This window comes from Leptodactylus fuscus, chromosome 2, assembly GCF_031893055.1.
Source record: "Leptodactylus fuscus isolate aLepFus1 chromosome 2, aLepFus1.hap2, whole genome shotgun sequence".
In the NCBI taxonomy this organism is placed as follows: domain Eukaryota; kingdom Metazoa; phylum Chordata; class Amphibia; order Anura; family Leptodactylidae; genus Leptodactylus; species Leptodactylus fuscus.
This window is the reverse complement of record NC_134266.1, coordinates 211,287,029-211,311,627: the sequence shown is the minus strand read 5'-3', so window position 1 is coordinate 211,311,627 and position 24,599 is coordinate 211,287,029. Positions and strand designations below refer to the sequence as shown.

At 43.4% G+C, this 24,599-nt stretch overlaps 1 protein-coding gene across 2 annotated transcripts in view; it reads left to right on the top strand.

The window, feature by feature from the left end:
- The window catches only part of EPSTI1 (epithelial stromal interaction 1), a 76,616-nt gene that overhangs the window by 8,829 nt on the left and 43,188 nt on the right, over positions 1-24,599 (top strand). For both annotated transcript variants that reach the window (XR_012715097.1, XM_075265472.1), the window contains exons 3-6: positions 4,960-5,043; positions 9,271-9,344; positions 14,733-14,816; positions 17,897-17,970. Coding sequence is in view for 1 of the 2 variants with exons in the window: in XM_075265472.1 (XP_075121573.1) it covers positions 4,960-5,043; positions 9,271-9,344; positions 14,733-14,816; positions 17,897-17,970 (316 nt within the window). In the remaining variant the exon portion in view is untranslated. The remainder of the gene's footprint in view (positions 1-4,959; positions 5,044-9,270; positions 9,345-14,732; positions 14,817-17,896; positions 17,971-24,599) is intronic.

The window sequence follows — 24,599 nt, the reverse complement described above, 5'->3', positions numbered from 1 at the left end:
ATAAATTTTACTAGAGTAATAAAAGGCCGCAAAAACTGTAAAAAAAAAAAAAAAAAAAACACGACAAAAAGCGCATCATGTAACAAAAACCCATCAAAAAAACATTTCCCAATTTCTGAAGCATTAGCTAACGAAATATATGACCTTTCTTATTTTCGGGGGATGTTTTATGCAGCGGCTGGAGCGGGGAACAATCGGCAAACAAAGCGGGGAACAATTAGCGGAGTGCTGGCATGACTGCCGGTTGTATGTGATCCAGAAGGTGAAGGGGGGGGTGTCTTATTTTCGGGGAAACAGGGTATTAGAGATGAGCGAGTAGTATTCGATCGAATACCTCCCCGCCATAGGTATCCGTATAAGCGGCTGAACAACAAGGGGTTAAGCGCATCGAATATTCGATGCGTTTAACCCCTTGGTGTTCGGCCGCTTACACAGATACCTATGGCGGGGAGGTATTTGATTGAATACTACTCGCTCATCTCTATCTATGATCTATCTAGTAGTTATGGTAAAGTAGAGAGTCTAAAAATGTGCCAAATTTATCTGAGTGGCTCATGCTGGATGATAAAAGTGGTATTGTATATCTTTAAACTTTTTGTTTACTTTTTAGTTGGTTTACTTTTCACCCAGATTTTGCACACAGTGAATCACTTCCCTTTCCTATATGAGGCATAAATAAGCTATGTTTGCTAGTTTTTATGCACATTGTGCCAGAATTCTGAATATAGACTGCCCCTAGTAACAGGAGCAGCTCTGCAATACCCTGGAACCAGCACTATATAGTGGACATGGCTGCAGCTCCGCAACCTTTGATTGAATAAGACCAGACTGCATGTTAATTTGTGCAGGACATGGGTGCAATATCAGATAGGTGCGACCTATCCTGTGGATGCGTCATCTGTATGAAAAATCCATTTGGGATCAGAAAACCCCTGACAGGTGAAACTCAGTTGTGTGATTCCAGGGTTACTCTTGTACATAATATCATTACATTTTGCTGATTGAATACATTCCATTTGATGATGAATAAAGAACAAATCACTCAGTGCATCTGCAGTGCCATGGATTTCTTTTCTGTTTACCATACATATTTCAGAATCTTTCCACTTGACTCCCAAGAGACAGAAGATGTGCTGTTCTAATATCCTTTACCAAAAAACTCATACGTAGACCTAAGTATCTTCATGGTAACAGACTAGAAACATATCGTGTAGTCAGTGTTGGACTGGGGTACCTAGGGCCCAGAAGTAAAATTCATTCTAGTGGGACCCACTATACATCTATAGACAAATACATGTATTTACAAATTCCTAAAATGTCTTTTTCAGTATTAACTTCCTGTCTAACCCCTGCCTCTAAGGTTTCATGCACTTAACCAAGTGTGTAATACCAGTGTCGTCCGTTTACATTGATTTTAATGAATTTTCTGTGAAAATTGATCTGAATAGAACATGCTCTAAAAATATCTGCATGGAAGGGAAATTGGAAGACAATTAAATTGCACACTTAATTGTGTGCGTGGAGACTAATTGTTTCTGTCCTGGGATCCTGACAGTATTCTGCTGCCTTGCTCTTGCCTGCAATCTGTTTTAGAAGATGGGTCCCAGGGTGGAGGTATACTGTTTGCCCTGACTCTGCACCTAAATGTCAGCTCAGCCACCCAATGTGTTTACATGATATAAAAATAAACTGGGTTGTTTCATATATTCCGTATATTATAGTGATCAATAGCCTGGTTGAGATGCTGCATGATGATTATCTGTATGAAGTACAATGAGTGTTATGTCCGATTCAAATTAGTGTTTGGCTTCCATCTGGAAGGAGTCCGCATGAGGACCCCCCTGAACGGAATGCCAACGCAACTGCAAGCGATGTGCAGTTAAGCACATGGACTCTATAGACTATAATGGGGTCCATGTGCTTGCCGCGCTCTGTCTGCATGTTTCTTTCCGGACAGAAGCCAAACGCTAATGTGAACCGACCCTAACTGTGCCATGTCAGGATGAGCTGGGTGCCTATCTAGCACGCCAGGGGATTCACCTGTTTACCTGTGGGCCAGTCCTAGCTTGTGTGTAGTCTGATCCTTCAGTTATATTATCTTCCAATCTTTTTTCTACCTGTCCCCTACTTTTCCTAATGTAAAACCTACAGATGTTCCTCACCTATGTTTCTCATCTTTTATACCTTCAGTATGCCATTCCCGATAAGATGATCAATAGTTGATATGATTGAGGTCTACTGGGTTTAATGGCAGGGACATCTGCTACAAAAAATGTGGCTGCTGCTGCCAAGTCGCTTAGCTTTCATCTTGTATTTCTGAACAAGCTTCAGATTTTCTGCAACTTATAATAAGCACTGCCAGTATTGCTTATCAACTACATTCTACAAAATATCAGGTGCAAAAGTGGACTTTTATATACAATATAATAGTTTGGAGCATTTGGCTAAGAGGCAGTTCTCACATTTAAGAACGCACTCACCACCGCCAAGCAGGTCTACTTCACCACACTCATATCTCGCAACCCCAAACAGCTATTCTCCACCTTCAACTCCCTCCTCCATCCTCCCGCCCCCCCTCCGACATCACTTAAGCTGACGACTTCACCTCCTACTTTAAAACTAAAATTGACACCATCAGAGACAGCCTCACCCTACTCCCCCGACAATCCATCCACCCAACTACTCGCTGCTCCCCATCCCTGACCTGTTTCTCCTCCATCACTGATGAAAAACTCTCCTCCCTAATCTCCAAATCCCACCTCACCTCCTGCGCGCTCGACCCGATTCAATCACATCTCATCCCCAAGCTCACTGAAGTTATCACTCCAGCCCTAATCCATCTCTTCAATCTATCCCTAACCAATGGATCCTTCCCCTCTGCCTTCAAACACGCCACTGTCACTCCTATACTTAAGAAACCGTCCCTCGACCCATCTTCTCCAGCCAACTATCGTCCCATCTCACTGCTCCCGTACGCCTCAAAACTTCTTGAGCAACACGTCCACTCAGAACTCTCCTCCTATCTCTCGTCCAACCTGCTCTTTGACAGACTACAGTCAGGCTTCAGACCCCGGCACTCCACTGAAACTGCCCTAACAAAAGTCACCAATGTCCTGCTAACCGCCAAAGCCAAGCGCCATTACTCTGTCCTCCTCCTCCTCGACCTCTCCTCTGCCTTTGACACAGTTGACCACTCTCTCCTGTTAGAAATTCTCTCATCCCTTGGTATCTCAGACTTGTCCCTTTCTTGGATCTCCTCATACCTCACCGACCGCACATCCAGTGTCTCCCACTCGCACACCACCTCCTCACCACGCCCTCTCTCTGTAGGTGTCCCCCAAGGCTCCGTCCTAGGACCCCTCCTGTTATCCATCTACACCCTTGGCCTGGGCAAACTCATAGAAACTCATGGTTTCCAGTACCATTGCTATGCCGCCGACACCCAAATATACATCTCTGGACCTGACATTACCTCCCTGCTGGCCAGAGTTCCAGATTGTCTAGCGGCCGTAGCCTCCTTCCTCTCCTCCCGCTTTCTCAAACTCAACATGGATAAAACAAAGTTTATCATCTTCAGCACATCCTGTATGGCCCCTCCACCCGACCCATCTATCAAAGTTAATGGAACCCCACTTACCCCTGTCCCACAGGCCCGATGCCTTGGGGTAACCCTGGACTCCGACTTATCCTTCAAACCACATATTCAAACCCTCAACACCTCTTGTCGCCTCCAGCTCAAGAACATCCACCGAATCCACTCCTTCCTCACCCCAGAAACTACCAAGATGCTCGTCCAGGCTCTCATAATCCCCCGCTTAGACTACTGCAACACCCTTCTGCATGGACTCCCAGCTAACACCCTCGCCCCCCTCCAGTCCACCCTAAACTGCGCTGCTCGCTTAATCCACCTCACCCCCCGATCCTCATCGGCTGCTCCCCTCTGCCAGTCCCTCCACTGGTTACCCATAGCCCAACGAATCGAGTTCAAGCTACTAACGCTAACATACAAAGCCATCCACAACCTGTCCCCTCCATATATCTCTGACCTCAATTCCCACTACCTGCCCACACGTAACCTCAGATCCTCCAACGACCTCCTACTCCGCTCTGCCCTCATCCGCTCCTCACACAACCGTCTCCAAGACTTCTCCCGTGCATCCCCCATACTCTGGAACTCCTTACCACGACACATAAGACTGACCCCCACAATCACAGGCTTCAAAAAGGCCCTGAAGACTCACCTATTCAGGAAGGCCTACAACCTCCAATAACACTATCACCACACTGCCATCTGCACAGCTTCCCCCCTCTCCTTCTGTCTCTACCCCCCTCCCCTCATAGATTGTAAGCCCTCGCGGGCAGGGCCCTCTACCCCACTGTGCCAGCCGATCACTGTTAGTACGATATGTACCTGTATATTTTGTGTATTGTATGTAACCCCCAAATGTAAAGCACCATGGAATTAATGATGCTATATAAATAAACAATAATAATAATAATATTAATAATTTACGTTTCATTATTCATAACACTGCAATTCACAAAGCACATGGGCTTATACAGTAGTAAAAAAAAATACACATAAAATATGCCATTTATTTCTGAACTCTTCCTGGTGCGTACATAAAACCTTTGCCTTACTAGTAAGCTTCCACATTAACAGCAAAGAAGGGCAAGGGTGCATATATAACAGACAATATAGAGTCAGTTTGCAGCTGTTCTTTTAGAAAGCAGATGGAAAATTAAAATACAATAATTGAAATCAATCATTTGCATAGTAATTTTGAGTCAGTCTATGGTTCCGAAATAGATATACAATTACTAAGAGCATCTGTGTTAGATTACAAACTATGCTACTTTTTGTAATGACTTCACACTGGAATTTGTCAGTGGATCTGAGGTTATTATAAAAAAAGGCAAGTTAACAACACAGGCAAACTCTTGTATTGTCTTTTTAAGAGGCAAGAAAAGGAGAAGAGGACTATGAGCGATTAAAAGAATCTAGAAGGTCTGGAAGCATACATCTCACTCCAAGGAAACTGGGTGAGTAACGTAATGAAGGTATAGAATGTCCCTTTATCCAGAGGCCTTGGCACAACTATGAATGACATAAGCAGCCAATTGATTTCAATGGGTAATGTGTTACGATTAACTCCGCTGCATTGGCACTGCATGAACACATTGAACACATGACACAACTGTAAATAGAAAGTCAATCATAAGGAAAGACTTACTGCATGTGTGTTAATTAAAGAGAACCTATCATCCTCCACCAACTCCAACTTTTTGCATTCTTCAATAGGTCTTGCTTCATATATTCTCGTACAGCTGGAATTTTTTTCTGTAGTGCTCACCATTCCTGAGCAATCATTGCCGTTATCAGCACAATTATACCCTCTGCTGTCATGTGCGCGGTCCCTGTCTGTCTGTTCCAGCCCAGGACTGCCCAACTGAATGTAGAGACCCTAATTGTAGTAAAACTAAAGTAACTGCTCAGGAAGGGTGGGGGCTAGAGAAAAAGCTCCAACTGCGCCAGAATCAGTATAATAGCGACTGAGTTGGAGTTGGTAGAGTCTGCTTTAAGTTGTAGGACATATTCACTCCTTTTTGTGCATCAGTTTACAGTTTTCATAGATTATATCATTTTTACCATGCACTCATCCAGAGTCAGTTCTACATTACAGCCCTGGACTGCATTCACAATTCTACAGGCTTGAGATCTCATTTCTACCTGTATTTTGCACTGGCTCAAAGTTTGCAGATAACATTGTATGGTGGTTTGGGTTTTCTTATAGTCTTTACCACAGACACTTCCTAGGACTCATATTGAAAAATGTAACTGTCTGAAAATTATAAGAGAACTGCTGTTTGGGATATGTCTGGTGACACATGTGTACTGGTTCCGATGGTGAGGAACAAAACTGTGATTGAAGTTGTAAGTAATGTACTGTACATAGGTATCCACACTTATCTGATCTCCAGTTACAGATTCTAATCTATCTTTTAACCAATCCAACACAAAAAGAAAACATAATAACAAAAGCCTTCAAAGGCTGCACCTCACTGGGTGGTTGCCAATGGTGGACCCAGGGTTTGCGGGGCCCTGGGCAATTGACTTTGGCTGGGCTCTACTTACCGGCGGGTCTCGCACTTCTAACCTGTACCTCCCAACTGTTGAAGACTAGAAATAGGGAAGAAAACGTGTGGCGCGCGCAGCGCGCCGCGACAGGTTTGACCCCGCTCACTTTTATGTTGACTCCGCCCATTCTCATTCATTTTTCATGTGATTCCACAAAGTATAATCCTCCTACAGTCACCTGTAAATTATATATCCCACCTCCATCTCTCCCCCATTTTCATATACACCCTTCATCTACCCCTAGTTTCATGTCCCCTGCCTCTATCTCTGTCCCCAGTTTCATGCCATTCTCCCCCTTTATCTGCCCACAGTTTCATGTCCCCCCATCTCTGCCCCAGTGTCATGCCGTTCTCCCCCCCTTCATCTGCCCCAGTGTCATGCCATTCTCCCCCCTTCATCTGCCCCAGTGTCATGCCATTTTCCCCCCTTTATCTGCCTCAGTGTCATGCCGTTCTCCCCCCTTCATCTGCCTCAGTGTCATGCCGTTCTCCCCCCTTCATTTGCCCAAGTGTCTTGCCGTTCTCCCCCCCTTCATTTGCCCCAGTGTCATGCCGTTCTCTCCCCCTTCATTTGCCCCAGTGTCATGCCGTTCTCCCCCCTTCATCTGCCCCAGTGTCATGCTGTTCTCCCCCTCCATCTGCTCCAGTGTCATGCCATTCTCCCCCCCTTCATCTGCCTTAGTGTCATGCCGTGCTCCCCCCTTCATCTGCCCCAGTGTCATGCCATTCTCCCCCCTTTATCTGCCTCAGTGTCATGCCGTTCTCCCCCCCCTTCATCTGCCTCAGTGTCATGCCGTTCTCCCCCCCTTCATTTGCCCCAGTGTCATGCTGGTCTCTCCCCCTTCATTTGCCCAAGTGTCTTGCCGTTCTCCCCCCCTTCATTTGCCCCAGTGTCATGCCGTTCTCTCCCCCTTCATTTGCCCCAGTGTCATGCCGTTCTCCCCCCTTCATCTGCCCAAGTGTCATGCTGTTCTCCCCCTCCATCTGCTCCAGTGTCATGCCATTCTCCCCCCCTTCATCTGCCTCAGTGTCATGCCATTCTCCCCCCTTCATCTGCCCCAGTGTCATGCCATTTTCCCCCTTTATCTGCCCTAGTGTCATGCTGTTCTCCCCCCTCCATCTGCCCCAGTGTCATGCCATTCTCCCCCCTTCATTTGCCCCAGTGTCATGCTGGTCTCTCCCCCCTCATTTGCCCCAGTGTCATGCCGTTCTCCCCCCCCTTCATCTGCCTCAGTGTCATGCCATTCTCCCCCCCTTCATTTGCCCCAGTGTCATGCTGGTCTCTCCCCCTTCATTTGCCCCAGTGTCATGCCGTTCTCCCCCCTTCATCTGCCCTAGTGTCATGCTGTTCTCCCCCCTCCATCTGCCCCAGTGTCATGCCATTCTCCCCCCCTTCATTTGCCCCAGTGTCATGCTGGTCTCTCCCCCTTCATTTTTCCCAGTGTCATGCCGTGCTCCCCCTCTTCATTTGCCCCAGTGTCATGCTGTTCTCCCCCCTCCATCTGCCCGTGTCATGCCGTTCTCCCCCCTTCATCTGCCCCAGTGTCATGCTGTTCTCTCCCCCTTCATTTGCCCCAGTGTCATGCTGTTCTTTCCCCCTTCATTTGCCCCAGTGTCATGCTGTTCTCTCCTCCTTCATCTGCCCCAGTGTCATGTCGTTCTCCCCCTTCATCTGCCCCAGTGTCATGCTGTTCTCCCCCCCTCCATCTGCCCCAGTGTCATGCCGTTCTCCCCTCCTTCATCTGCCCCAGTGTGATGCCGTTCTCCCCCCTCCATCTGCCTCAGTGTCATTCCGTTCTCCCCCCTCCATCTGCCCCAGTGTCATGCTGTTCTCCTCCCTCCATCTGCCCCAGTGTCATGCTGTTCTCCCCCCTCTATCTGCTCCAGTGTCATGCCATTCTCCCCCCTCCATCTGCCTCAGTGTCATTCCGTTCTCCCCCCTCCATCTGCCCCAGTGTCATGCTGTTCTCCTCCCTCCATCTGCCACAGTGTCATGCCGTTCTCCCTCCGTTCATCTGCCCCAGAGTCATGCTGTTCTCTCCCCCTTCATCTGCCCCAGTGTCATGTCGTTCTCCCCCCTTCATCTGCCCCAGTGTCATGCTGTTCTCCCCTCCTTCATCTGCCCCAGTGTCATGCCGTTCTCCCCCTTCCATCTGCCTCAGTGTCATGCCGTTCTCCCCCCTCCATCTGCCCCAGTGTCATGCTGTTCTCCTCCCTCCATCTGCCCCAGTGTCATGCTGTTCTCCCCCCCTCTATCTGCTCCAGTGTCATGCTGTTCTCCCCCCTCCATCTGCCACAGTGTCATGCCGTTCTCCCTCCGTTCATCTGCCCCAGAGTCATACTGTTCTCTCCCCCTTCATCTGCCCCAGTGTCATGCCGTTCCCCCCCCCCCTCATCTGCCCCCAGTTTCATGGGCCCCCTACATTATTTTCCACCTAAATGTTTAACACACAAAAAAAAACACACTCACCTTCCCTCGCTCCCCTGCAGCTCTCTCCGCTCTCTCACTCATACACATATTGTAGGCACAATGTGACATCATCACATCGCGGCTACAAATGCCGGAGCTCAGCGTTAAAGCAGGAGCTGACAGCTCCTGCTTTAAACGCCTATGTATTCAGCTCATCGGTGTCCTTAGGACGCCGATGAGTTGAAATCGGGACATGCCGACCCGGACCATTTTGTTAGGTCCAGGCCGCGCCGCGGGGCCCTGGATCCGCCCCTGGTGGTTGCACATAGACACAGACACAAATAGAATAGTTAACACATCACTTTCTCATAACTTGTCATGAAACCATGTTGTGTTTTGAAAAACTGCTTCACGTGATTCTCAAATCTGGGCATATGCAGCCAAGAGAACGGGTAAGGGAAGACATCTGTGTTTTCTCCATTACTCTTTGTATATATCGTATGTAAACAGTAAAGTGATATTCAAAAGTGAATCCAGTGTTGCTTCAATCAAGAAAATAATAAATTATGTGTTACGCTTTGACGACTTTAATTGTAAAAAAAAAAAACCAAGACGCAGTCAAGGATCCCATCTCTTCTTCTGTTTGAATATTTTTCATTTTAAATGTTTTGCCTGAGCAACTCTTTAATTTTGTTCGCTTATTCAACTTCGTTCTTTTGTAGGCGGACAAATATCAGAATCAGAAGCACGACATCAGCAGCAACAGATACAAGCGCAGTCCAAGTATCAGAAAATGGTTTGTTTGTGTTTCTTATTATCTGCATGACTGGTTATTATTAAATATGGATGTGACGGAGGACAGTTTATCAGGTCCAACTGAACTATCGTATGGGACAAGTCAACGGGGCAGATTTATTAATGCGATTTAATGGTTAGAAAGTGTAAACTGAGACTAGACCATGTTAGAATGCAGAGGATTTAACACAGTGGATGATAGTCAAAGATAAATCTGGCATATCTTTAGACTGCTTGGTGTAATTTTAAACCACATATGTGGCACACCATGGTGCATTTTACAACAGGATCCTTTTCATTAAGCCACACCCCTTTATTGGACAATTTATTTATTTTGGATGAGCAAAAGTGTCTTAAACAAATAATAAATGTAGTGTAATGTATGTACTGCAGTTTTTGGCCACATATTACACCATTACTAAATATAAGAACTATGTTTGACACTTTTGTTATCACACAGTATTGGAATGAAGACTTATGAATTAGAAAGATGGCTGGTAGGATTCTTAGTGTGTATTCTCCTCACTGCAATGCTGCTTGCTCCTGTTGCGTTAAGGTTGCTATATGGACATTTGAAGCTTTCTCTGACTCTGTAGATAATCAGAAGTCTGTGACACTGAACCAATCAGCAGCTAAGGAGGGATATTTAAAGTTTAATCACAATTCCCCAGGTACCTGCTATTAGTTTAATACTTGCTAGTGCGGCTCTTGTGCTCTGTTCATGCTTTAGTGTTATACTGGCTTTGGCTTGTTTACTGGATATCTTCTGATTTTGGCTTTGACTATGAACTCTTGGATTGACCTCAGCCTAGATACATTTACTATATTTCCTACCCTCCTGGTTTGTCCTTCATTACATGCATTTCGGGGCATTCTGGTTTTGATTTCAGATTGTAGAGGTATCTATTTCTTACACTAAGCTTCTGAGGCAATAACTTGGACCTCAGATTCTGCAAAGACCAACAGGCTTTGTGCAGGAGTGAACCTACCTTTTTTGCCGCCCGAGGCAGACGACATAAAGCTGCCTCCCCCCCCACCGGGACGAAGGGGCGTGGCGGAGCGGCGTTAGAAGGCAGAGAGCAGGCAGGGAGAGGACCTGCTTTCTGCCTGAGTGTGAGGGGAGGCCGCTGGAGCAGTGCTGCGTCCACAGGGCCTCCCCAATCCACCGATCGCTTCCTGTGCCGGGCTGCTGAGATGGTGACGCTAAGCCAGTCCAGGACAGCTTGTCCTGGACTGGCTTAGGTAAGCAAAAATGCCGCCCCAAAGGGGCCCTGGCATAGCGCCGCCTGAAGCGGTCGCTTCAGGTCACCTCATGGGAGGTGCGACACTGGCTTTGTGGGCTTTGGTGTAGTTGTTTCAGCAACCTTAGACTATCTCCAGCGTTGTGTAGGATTTTGGTAGATTGTTCTACTGCTGTCTGTTATCAAACAGTTCCTGCAGTTTATAGGCAATTTTATTACAATTGCTATGACAAAGAGTGCAAAAAAAATTGCATGCCTTCATGTTCCCCCCATATTAACAAGCTCAGAATACAATGCACCCTACAGAAAATTTTGTCAAGGAAACCCAGTTGGAGTTTTATGCTCTTTTCATAAAGAAAAGTGATTGATATATAAATACTAGCTGATTCAATTAGAAATGTGAAAGCTTCTTTATTATGATACAGAAATACACAACAGAACATTTGATACATTAAAATCCTAAACACAAAAGACACAGGGGACAATTATTTGCTAGGGAAAATATTTTTCATTCCTTTTAATGAACAAGTCATTTATTAAATCTGTGTATTACAGTGATATATTGTATAATCACAACTGAACAGCAAGAGTAATAATGCAAGTGATTATTACCAGTGTCACATCTCCTTTGTCTATATTTAACAGTGTAATGTTACATTTCTGCAAGGTTTAAAGTCTTTGTTGTAAATATTCTGAATTCATGTAATCACAAAGGAGAGAAAATGCAGCCTGGGGTTTCATCACCAACACATGAGCTGCTACTGCATAAAAATAGGTTGCTTTTATTAAAATGAAACCTAAATCAGGGTGATTTTGTACAGCAGGTATACAATGTTATTCCATACTGTATAGTTAAGGATACTGTAGCTCCTGCATCAGTCCATTAAGGCAAGGTCTACATGACAACTTTGGCTGCAGCTCCTGTCACGATCAATGTGTCTCGCTATGACTCCTTCACAAATGTACAATGCGACTGCATTAACTTACCGTATTTTTCGGACTATAAGACGCACCCAGGTTTTAGAGGAGAAAAATAGGGAAAAAAAAATTTCAGGCAAAAAATGGTAAAATATTTAATATGGGAGTTGTAGTTTTGGAACAGCTGCAAGGCCACATTGACAGGTGACCCTGCAGCTGTACGGGGATGTATAGGGCGTTTTTTTTGTGGGGCCAGGTGTAGACCGGGCATTTTCAGACACAGGGATACCTAATGTATATGTTTCACAGTAATGTTATACTTTTATATGTATTCTAGGGAAAGGAGGTGAACTTTTATTTATTTTATTTTTTATTATATTTTTTTTAAGTGGTTTTTTTTTTATTTTTTTTTTTACTATTTTAATATCCCCCGCCTAGGGGGCTTGAACCTGCAATCATTTGATTGCGAGTCCCATAGACGGCAATACAAGTGTATTGCCGTCTATGGGAGATTCTATACATTACTATCGCGGAGGGTCATAGACCAGCCGCGATAGTAATATATATCTATGACAGGCCTGGGAGCCTTCATTAGGCTCCCGGCTGTCATCGGAACAGGCCGGCTCCTGCGACCTCGCCGTGCAGGAGCCGGCCTGCATCACTGAAGGTATGGGGCCGGTGGGGGGGGCTAACTGACTGCCGGGACCTGCGGCAGTCAGTTAGGAGGAGCGGATTTACAGCATGCCACCGCTGGTTTTCTTCAGCGGCAGGAACGTGGCAATCCGCAGGCCCCGGCAGCTAAGACAGTCCCCGGCATCTGCTGTAATAGACCGGCGGATGCCGGGGAGTGTCTTAGCTGCCGGGGCCTGCAGTATTGTCACACTCCTGCCGCTGAAGAAAACCAGCGGTGGCAGTAGCGCGGCAATCTGCAGGCCCCGGCAGCTAAGACACTCCCCGGCATCCGCCGGTCTATTACAGCAGATGCCGGGGAGTGTCTTAGCTGCCGGGGCCTGCGGATTGCCGCGCTACTGCCGCTGAAGAAAACCAGCGGTGGCAGTAGCGCGGCCATCCCACATTCAGACTATAAGACGCACCCTCATTTTCCTCCGAAATTTGGGGGGAAAAAAGTGCGTCTTATAGTCCGAAAAATACGGTATATTGATAAAGGAGTCACAGGTGACACGGTGATCTGCGATCATACAACAGGAAATGTTGCCGAAATTGCCGTGTAGTCCTAACCTAAGGGTATGTTCACACAGAGCTTTTTGCAGGCAAATTTTGACATGGAATCTACCTCAAAATCCGCCTGCAAGAATGCCTCCCATTTATTTAAATGGGAGTCATTTGCAGTTTTTTCTGCTAGCGATTTTTTTTTCCGAGCTATCGCAAAAAAAAAAAAATGCAACATGCCTTATCTTCACTTATCTTCTGCTGAGTCAGCCACGGCGTGCACAGCTTGAGACTCCTTCCTGATTAGGTCCATTGATCTGAGCTTAACCAGAAGCGGGATGTCGCGATGGAATGCCAATGCACAGCATCAGCATCCCGTCATGGCTAGCTGTGTGAACTTACCCCAATACATCTTTGTCATGCCTCCTATGCTATTACGTGTGAAGGTAGCAAAAGAGTGAGAAGAATGCTGAGCTCAAATATATAGTGTTTTAGTATAATTACCCGTCTATGCACAGGTCTGTTTTTTTTTCTTTTGGCTGTGTGGTTAAAAACTTTGCCTTCTACTAATATGAAACAAAAAATCTTATAAAATGTCTGTGTCCTTATGGAAAACTGGTCTAAACCAAAAATGGCTAAGTTGTTCTTATGGAAACCTGGTCTGAAAATGTGTGAAAGTCATTGAGGTTAAGAATGAAGGACCTGTAAGCTTTTATTGGCTAATATAGGTCATCTGATGTGATATGAAGTCCTTGTGGAAGCCAGTGGTACCATATTTGGGTTTGTGAATGTTGTTGGATTGTTATGAAAACTGTGGAAACCGGGTGTAAAAGAAAAACTTTCGGGTTGTTATGGAAGTGTGGTCTAAAACTGTATGTATAGTAAATAGGATAAACATGAAGGACCTGTGAATATGTCAAGAACAGAAGGATCTAGAGAGCTAAAAGTTGTCTAAAACCTACAGAAGCTCCTGATTTATCTTTGTCAAATGTAGTGCAGATCGATCCAGTCCTGTGGGCATGTATAAATACAGACTTAGGATCCATTGACAAGTTAGAATTTTGTGATGGCATTAAGGCAGATTCCGCACTGATACTGCCTCCTATTGTTTTCAATAGCAGAGACTGAAGCAGGATTTGGCGGCTAAGGCTGAATTCACACGGAGTAAACTGGCGTGCAATCTGGCACGTATATGCGCGTATATGTGTATTGATTTCAATGGGGTTTATGATCGTATATGGTGCGTAATTTTGCACCCGTAATTTTGTAATTTTACGTGCCGTATACGATCCTAACCCCCATTGAAATCAATGGGATCTTTTTTGAGCGTGAAAACTATGACACGCGTATATGTGCCAGATTGCATGCCAGTTTACTCCGTGTGAACTGCCCCTAAGGGTTCGCTCAGACTTGCGCTCGGTGATCGGTGTGTGCATTCCGCCCGGTTTTCATCTTCAGCCCTGTTGAAACTGGACAAGAAACGGAAACCTGGCGGTCAGCTTTAAAACCCATTTACTTGAATGGGTATGTAAAGGTGACCACCAGTGTCTGCCTGCTGCCTTTCCGCGAGGAAACGTTTTTTTTTAGCCGGACACAAAGTCAGACATGCAGGACTTTGTGTCCGGCTAAAAAAAACGGTTTCCCCATGGATGGCAGCAGATGGACACCAGCGGTCACCTTTACAAACCTATACAAATGAATGGGTTTTAGAGCTCACCGCTGGGTTTCCATCCCCTGTCCAGTTTCGTCAGGGATGAAGACAGAAACCCGGTGGAATGCACAAACCGGACACGGGCGCAAGTGTGGACGAACCCTGATTCAGCCATAGAGTCCGCTGAAAGCCACTCTGCTGACTATCCTCATTCAACTGGGGCTAAATAGTGAGTGAAAACTGGAGGGGTAAAAATGGAAGAGGAATTTTAAGTGGAAGTCTGCCTCAAATTCTTCTTCAATTTCCACTGTGTGAATATACCCTTACTATTCAACAGATGCCTTGTTTATTTACTTGAAGCTGATTTCATTACTGTTTAATGACCACTAAATATGAGGTTTTTGTATAGCAAAAGAGAGAAGAATACAAAAGAAAGCAAAAGGAGGAAGAAGAGGCCAAGATACAGAAGATGAAAGACATGCAGAGAAAGAAGGTACAGAACTCTAATCTGTTTTGTTTTCTATGCAAAGGTGTCTGGCAGTCTGTCAATAGAAGAATTTGTGTATAAGGGTACTAAGAGTTCTATGTGATTCATTGGGGACATTCGTAACTACTGAAGCCAAAAAAATGCAATCAATAGAATTATGACTTTCATTTCTTTCCGATGCAAGCTAGAAAAGAGACATTTGATTTCTTGCCCTTAAAACATTCTTTTGTTATAGCAATTTATTATGTATGCAAGCAAACAACCAAAAGTAGTTTTTTGGTTTTTTTTTCTTTCTATTGAGACTCTTGGATCTTGGTAAGGCATATAAAGATTATTTGCCCTTACATTGATTCTTCAACCTTAAAGGGATCTTTAGAGCCACTGTAAACCATTGCTATAGTACTGCACAGACTATGAATAAATGTACATTTGTGTCGTTGAAATGTTGATGAGCCTCTGGCGACATCCTGCACACGACAGTACATTTCTATAGCCCATGACACGTCCGAGTGTACTGCACATACACCGCCTGCAAGTTCCACTTGAAGAACTTGAAGGCAGCATATATGCAGTACACTTGTATATGCACCTGGACTTCAGAAGCCTACTGTGGATTCATGGGATTTCGGCAGCGCTTATTGACATAAGGCTGGATGATGCGGATCTTCCTGTCACGGTTTTGTCCATGCCCGACAACAATGGTATTGAATGGTGATAGCACTACTAGGGAAACAGGGAAGGAAAGCTGTCCCTAACGCTACGATGGCTGACTAAGCCCTGCCTGAGGGTGTTGGTCTGCTAAGCTCGGCCCTAATAACTACTGGCTCTCTAAACATGAGTACCTAACAGACAGGATGGATGAGAGCTGAAAAGGCTAGGGACTGGGAAACTAGAGGTGGTCACCCCTAGCGAAAGGATTAGTGCAGCTGCAAACAGTAACAACTAGGATGGGACGTGCTGGAGAACTAACATGCAGCACAACCAAAAAACACCCAACAGGAAATGAGGAGAGGAAGAATGGAGTAGTGAGGAAAGGGTATCACAGGACAAGGGCATAACAAACCTGAAACCCAAAACAGAAACTCACCAATACCAAAACAGTGACAGGCAGCCGGAAATACAGGACAGGGGTTGAGTAGGAATGTATGAGGGAAAAGCAGACTCTCACTCAGAACAAAACTCATACCACTTCCAATTCAGCTCCAGAAACAATACAACTTCAGCTAAACTCTCCTTCAAGACTGGGCCAAGAATCCTAGCTGGTAACCACGAAAACCGGCAAGGACTGAAACCAGCAGTCAGCCTTTTACAGACCCCAGAAAGACCTGATAGGTTGATGACAATTGTACACACCTGAAGCTCGCATCCACCGAGACACAAAGCAAGCTCAAGTAAACACTGTGGCTGATACCCAACCACTATGCCAACAGCTCAGTGGCAAGAGAACTGACCAAAGAACTACAGGACACCGGCTCAAATTCCCGGACGAACACCACCAAAAACACACAACCATCTTATAAACAACTCAGATCCTGACACTTCCATTACCAAGGAGACCAACCAAGAAGACTGGATAAGTGTGTTTAGTGATGATGCAGCTGTGCTTTAGGATTGAAGACAATGCCCCCTGTGCTCCATGAACCTGATTTACATATTGGTTAAAGCTGTTTTTTATGCAAATCCCAGGGGCTCATCAACATTTCATAGCTAAGGTTGGACTTGTATTCATAATCTGTACAGTACCATAGCAAAGGGTTACAGTGGTTGGGTGGACGATAGACTTCCTTTAAAGACTCATTTGCAAATATTTAAAAATTCTGACTCTACAAGTAAGCTAAAGTATCTGACTTAAAGTTCATGACAAATGTAATTAGATCATCTAACTACTAAGTTTAGTAGATCTGTTTAATGGATGTAAATAAAAGGGATGGTCATCAATTACATATAGACCAGTATACAAAAATAATCCATTTCTGTCCATTTTTTTAAGGACACAAAAAATGTAGTATACAATACTTCTGGGTTCTTCACAAAATACAAATCACTGCTATAATGCTGAATAATGTAATATTATCCACTCATTTTATTGTGGTTTATATACTGCTGTGTTAATTGCTGACTATCAAAATTTCTGAAACACCGTATGTCAGAGCTTCTAAAGTACTGATGATACAAATGTAATGAAAAAGTGACAATGTGTCCCTTTGCATTTATAATTTCATACTGAAATTCTTTTGTAAGTTGATATTTGGTACACTGGTTATGTTTTTCAATAGCAAATTGTATTTTTTCCAAGTGACTGCTCTACCAAATATAAAAATTTCCACCTGCAGCTTTTAATGTATTTTACCGTAGTCTTTACATTATTTTGCATCACAGGACACCTGGAGTAAAATGCCATATAACTAGATTGCATTTCTTAATACAATGTACACAGGGGGATGTATGGCTCAGGCACAGTAAATACTATTTTGATAATTTTATTTGGTAGATTTCTACTTGAGCTTACATTTGAAACATTTCATATATTCAGGGACATGTCTATTAATACTCATTTTGGCTTCCTGTATAATTAGAATAGTACAATATGTATTCAAGGGGAACTTTCACTTCCGAACGACTCCAGGTTTGCATCCTTTAAGTGATTCTGGCACAGTGGAATTTTTTTTCTCTAGCCCCTACTGTATGTGAGCAATCAGTGCAGTTGCAGTCGTCATCTGATATGCTAATTTGGCTACTGCTGTAGGTGTCCTTGGGCCAGAGGAAGCAAGGGGTGTGAGTCTAAACTCTGACACTGTCAGCTTTTTCTTTGAGCTTTGAATCACACCACCCTATCTGCTCTCACCCAAGACCACCCACTTGACAATGCAGAGCCTAATTAGCATATAAAATCCCAAAACTAACTGTACTGATTGCTTGGGAATGGGGGTTACTAGAGAAAAATTCCAAATGCAAAAGAATCCCTAGAGAGGTGCCTATAAAAGGACGCAGAGAGCTAGAGTTGGTGGAGGTGGTGGAAAAGTTCTCTTTAAATGTACATTGTTCGAGGCAATGCATTTTATTTTTTTTCTTTTTGCTTATATTAGGCTGAAAAACTAGAAGAAAGAAGACAACAGCAGGATTTGGAGAGAAGGGAAAAATGGGATGAACAAAGATTCAGGTACTGTAGGGTGAATAGTTCAATATTTACCACGATAAAATATACCAAAGCATTTGTGTCAGTAATTATTGTAATACACTTTAGGAATTTGGAATCCTGCATGGAAATCCACTTTCTTTCTGTTTCACTATTGTCAGCAGAAATCTGTACACCTCTCACTTGCTTTAGTACAATGCAGTGAAGCTGAGACTGGGATGTCACTTCAAACAGTTATCTTAGGCACTATGAATCTTAGAACAATGTTTCTGGTGGCTTCATATAGAAAGTGGTGATGCCCAAAATATAAATGTTAAAGTAACTCCCAAGACTCAGCTTCCCTGCATTATACAAGAGCCGGCCTACTGTATTCCAGGGAGAAGTGGTTTATAAATCTCTACTGGCAATAGACAAATAGACAGAAAGTGGATTCGGTATAGGATTTATCAGAAAGCAACCAAAATTCATAAATAGAGTGCAAGATTTATTAATGAGACAAATGTTTCCAGAAAAGCAAAAGTTATTAAAAGTTTTGGTACACTTTAACAAACAATTCTATTCACAACACAATAGTAAAATTCATGCAATATACTGTAAAAATAGTGTATATAGATAGACACACACACACATACAAATATATGTGTGTGTGTGTGTGTATATATATATATATATATATATATATATATATTTATACATATACAGGGTGTCTGGAAAGCAAGTACACAAGATGAAACGGTGGACTTTAGTCGGTATATGAAGCGGTTTTTATTAATGAACATGTGACCGAAAATGCACCATTGTGGGTAGGCCGAGATGTTGGTTTCCTATCCGTCACTGCGCCATGTGAAAGGAGAAACAAAGAAGAGAAAGCGCTTTAATGGGAAATCAGTTTAATCACAGGCAGGAATTCTGGGAAACAACATCTTAGGACCCTTTTTCCTTCCACCGAGACTCAATGCCAACAACTATCAGGCATTTCTGCAGTATGATTTGCTGGTGTTGCTTGAAGACGTGCCTTTGAACATCAGGGCAAGGATGTGGCTCCAGCAGGATGGGGCACCTCCCCATTTTTGCCGCATCATCATTGAACACATCAACAATCGATGGCCGGATCGGTGGATTGGATGCGGTGGACTTGTGCTGTTGTCCCCTCGCTCGCCAGATTTGACCCCACTTTTTTTTTTCTTGTGAGAACATGTCAAGTCCGTTGTGTACACAATGCTTGTGCCAACCCACGAAGAGCTCGTGAACTTCATCCAGGCTGCGTTCGTCGCGGTGAGGGCCATGCCAGGAGTCTGTGAGCAGGTGTGTCAATCTATCTCCAAGCGTTGCAATGCTTGCATCGAAGCAGGGGGCCAGCACTTCAAGCAATTCTTGTAAATAAGTAATAGTGACTAAACTGATTTCCCATTAAAGTGTTTTTTATCTTCTTCATTTCTCCTTTCACATGGCACAGCGAGGGATAGGAAACTGACATCTCGGTCTACCTGCAGCGCCACAATGGTGCATTTCCGGTCACATGTTCATGAATAAAAAATGCTTGGTATACCAGCTAAAGTCCACCCTTTCATTTTGTGTGCTAACTTTATTGGTATATTAAGATTTACCTTTAAAGATTATATTACGGTGGTTTAGGAGCTGCAGAGCAATAAAATTTACTGTGAAGGTGAAAATTGTGCAATTATATTTTTAATTCTGCCTGATTGCTACTTAGAGCAGCTGTCACTGATTTACTTGAGGTGTTGAATTAAGCATAAACTAATTTGTTCTTCTTGCTGCTTATCAAATTGTCAGTTTTAAATTGAAATATATGAAAAGAAAGTACAGTCAAGCCCTATGATACTACTTTATACTGCTGTAGATGTAGTGTATACAGGATCTTATGGAAGCGATACAGGCTATAGAGAGGAACACACTCATATAGTATGCACAAATGTACACAAACACATATACAAAACACACTGTGACACACACCGTACATACATATAGATATTTATTACATACATAAGCATATTACACACATACAATATACATTATACACCCATTAAACTACATATATGCACATTATACACATATTACACACACTTACCTTTTTGCAGATAGCTGGTCTAAACATACAGGCCATCTGAAGAAGATGTGGGCATATTTCCCCTCCTGTCCCATTTCGGTACAACAGCAGAAGTGGGCCTTTAGTAGTTGAACTGGTGGAAAGCAGATAAGATAAAGAAAACATTGAGAGAAGCATAGAATAATGTAAAGCAGCCAGAGAAAAGGATAAAAATCAGACCACTAGATGGGCAGAGGGCAGGAAATAGATGCTTGGGGGGGGGGGGGTAGACCTTGCTCAGGACAGAAAACTCCTGCAAACTCTTCTGTTTCTGCTGAATGCCCATCCTGTCAGTCTGACTACAAAGTTGTCTATGTGGTTGCAAGCAATGCATTTGTTCTACTGCCTGTGGTAGAATACAATATATCAGAGCCCTCAATGTATTATAAGCTCCTAGCTATGTATAGAAAACTTGTTGGGCAGAGCTTATGTGAGAGCTGATGGGGGCCTCAAGAGAGGGTGGGGGCCTCAATAACTAACCCACTGCAGAATACCCAGTGAAACATTTTTGCGGTAGGACAAGATACTTTCTTGACTATTAAGTAATATTTAGCAGATTCTGCAGAATATTTTTTTTTTTTCTGCAGAACCTCTATACATAAAACATCAGTTTGCCAAGGAAAATCCCCCTTGCTGTAAGGGTGGGTTTACATCTGCATCCGGTTTTCACTTTAGCTAATCCGGACGGTTTCCGTCTTCTGCCATGAGAAACTGGGCAGCAAATGGAAACCCGGCAGTCAGTTTTCAAACCCATTCACTTGAATGGGATTGCAAAGTGACTACCCGTGAGTGTCTTCTGCCTGTCCATGGCGAAACCGTTTTTTTTAGCTGGACACAAAGTCGGACATGCAGGAAAGCTGGGTTCTGACTTTTCTCGAGTATATGGCACCAATTTCTGTTCTAGCAATTTGGTGTTCAGACCAAACTCTGCTGAATACCTTCTGTGACCTAACATTGTATTCTCAGGGAACAGAGGCATTCACAAAGTATGAAGGTATGTATAAATGTCCCAATTTATTGTAACAGGGTCCAGCTTTTTATATCATTTTACTGTTAAGACAACACAATACATGTACCAGGTACAAAGTCTAACTATAAACAAAACCAGGGTCTCTGAATCATCAAGTTAGCTTGTTTGAGAGACGAATAAGAAAAAGCAAATGTTCTTTCTCATAATACTAATGTTTAACCCTTCATTAACAGCTACATAGAACAGGAGTGAGGGTATGGTTAAACCCAGCAGAGGGCATTTTGCAGGCTCTGACCACTGATGGATTTTATATTCAGGAAGATGACATTGGTGTATATGAACTTTATCAGTGTGACTCTTAAAACAACAGATATCATCGTTCACAGACCTCTTTTTCAACTTTACAGAGAATTTGAGAAAGGGGTATGTAAAACCCTAAAAACACGTTGCTGACATTTGAATTGTGTTACTAGCACAACTCTATAATCTGAGCCTCCCATGTAACAAGCATCATTTATTTCTATAATGCTGTCCAGTGAGCGCAATCTCTAACTTTTTTTTCATATAGAACAGAATACATAGCTGCTGGTGACCAATATTACAAATGTATTTGTTTCCTGCTTATGGTTGATGAAAGATTTGATCAAGTTTAAAATTCTTAATATCTGGCGTAAAAAAGATACATTATATAATACTTTAATTCTTTGGATGTGAAATCTTAATTAAAAAGAAAATGATGGTGCTGCCAAAGTAGTTCCAGTAGAAAAATGTTGCACTAACCTGTTTGGTGTCAATAAACTTGCCTTTTTATGCATATAACTTTTTCTACATGTAGACTACGTTGTAACATCTCTGCCTGTTCGGGCCTCTGCGCCACCCTCTGCTCGTGTGCTGCGGCGCAGGAGGCGTGTGCAGTTTGATAATCTGCTTAAAGTTTTTAGTCGCACTGTGTGAACTCAGCTCTAGTTCTGTGATTGCATTTGAACCACACCCGTCTTCTGCCTATGTTGCCTCTGTCCATTAAGTGGTTAATCTGGCCTTGCCCTGTGATTGACAGCTGCCTTTCTGTGAACTCCATGGGCGGGTTCTTCCTCCCTATTTAGCCTTGGTTCCCATTCACACCAGTGCTTGTTATTGCCGTGCGCATACCTGCTCTTACTGTCCCTGTTTTGCTTATACTATTATACTTGACCTTTGGCTTTTCTCATTGACTATTCTCTTGACTCCAATTTGGCACTGCATCGCTCTCCTGTTACCGAACCCTGGCTAGCTGACCTCCCTTTGTTGTTGTTCGTCTTGTCTGCGTTTTGTGTTTCACATACTCAGGGAGGGACTGTCCTCGTGGTTGTCGCCTATTACCTAGGATAGGGTCTGGCAATAGGAAGGGAAAGCGGGGGGCTTCAGCTTAGGGCTCACTGTCCCTTGTGCCCCTCCCAGGGTTTAACAGTTCTGGGAATTGCTGTCTTAGCAATTCCCTTACATACGTGCTTTCTTCTCTGTATTCATTTGTCATGAGCTCAGCTCTTACCCGACCTCCTCCACTTACAGTAACTTGTTTGCCTAACCAGAGACACAAGTTAATCTCTGATCCTTGCCCTCCCCTCTCCTTCTGTGAGCCACAGAAAGGAATAAAGCAGCCTGCAGTGTATTGAAATACATTCAAACTACAGAAGAAAAAATATTTGGAAAGGTTTCATAGAAACAATTTTCACATATGCATTATTTCATAAAATATATTTAATATTTTATTTTGTGTCAAGGTATCCAAAACCTTTGAAGAGATGAAAAAGCAAATAGCAAATAGAAAAAAAAGTTAGCTACGGTGTATATCAGTCTAAGCAGACCAGTAGAAAAATGTTGAGAACATAATAGGTGTTTACTTTCTTATTTCCATTTTTTCTCTGCAAAACAACAGAGAGGCCAAAGGACTTGTTTTACATTTCCAGACAAAGCAATGGTAGAAAGTTTATTTCACAGCCAAATATAGATTTGTGAAGAGGAAGAGATATGGCTAACCTCCTCTGGGCATGTGAAGAAGAATTTTTTTGTAGATTCTCTGACCATTTGCATGCTCTGTTTTTCCCCCACTTCCCCTTGCTGTTAGGGTTCCCCTGGGCATGGTCCTAGGCCCCCTGCTCTTTTCTCTCTACACAGCCCCCATTGGACAAATCATCACCAGATTTGGCTTCCGGTACCATCTTTATGCTGATGACACCCAATTATACACATCTTCCCATGACTCACCCCTGCACTAATACAGAACACCAGTGACTGTCTTTCTGCTGTCTCAAATATCATGTCTTCGCTCTATCTGAAACTGAATTTCTCAAAGATTGAACTACTACTGTTTCCACCATCTAATAGATCAGTCCCTGTTGTATCCATTGCAGTCTCAGGCCTTACTATAACTCCTAGGCAGCAGGCCCACTGCCTCAGGGTTATGTTTGACTCAGACCTTTCCTTCACCCCCATATTGAATCACTCGCACGTTCAAGTCACCTCCACCTCAAAAACATCTCCAGAATACGCCCTTTCCTTACCAGAGATACATTAAAGACACTTATTGTCTCTCTGATTCATTCTCACCTTGACTACTGTAACTCATTACTAATCGGTTTTCCCCTTACTAAACTCTACTCTCTGCAATCTATTCTGAATGCAGCGGCCAGGCTCATCTATCAGTCTAGACACTACAGCGATGCCTCTGGTCTGTGCCAGTCGCTACATTGGCTGCCTATTCATTACAAAATGCAATATAAACGTATCACTCTCATCCACAAGGCTCTCCATAATGCTGCACCTCCCTACATTTCCTCCCTCATCTCTGTCTACCACCCAACCCATGCTCTCCATTCACTCAATGACCTAACACTTACATCCTCTATTATCAGAACTTCCCACGCTCGTATACAAGACTTCTCCCAAGCTGCACCACTTCTCTGGAATGCTCTATCCTGGACAATCAGATTAACTCCCAATTTCTACAGCTTCAAGCACAAACTGAAGACGCATCTTTTCAGACAGGCCTGTCACAATTCCTAATGTAAACCCTTCCATACCATAACTAGAATCCCTAAAACAAACCCTCCTCTGTTCCAGCTCCCACATTTCCCCACATGATATGATGCCGTTTCAGGCTAACTTTATATATCCAGGCACAATCTGCATGTTAAAGGATACAACTGGTGACGGTTCATACAGTTTTATGTTTGTGTAATGACAGTAAACTCTGTTACAAAATTGTCTGACCCCAGTATAAGCAATTCTACCTCCGACGCCGCCCCTGCTACCTCTTGTGTCACCCCCTCTACCTCATAGATTGTAAACTCTTATGAGCAGGGCCCTAAGACCAATTGTGTGAAGTAACTATTTCTTTGTAATGTATCTTTTTTTGTCTGTACTTGAACCCTACCAATTGTACAGTGTTGTGGAATATGTTGGTGCTATATAAATAAAATATATATATATATATATATATATATATATATATATATAATACAATAATACAGAAACAAATAATACAAATAAACGTATAATTTACATATATATATATATATATATATATGTAAATATACA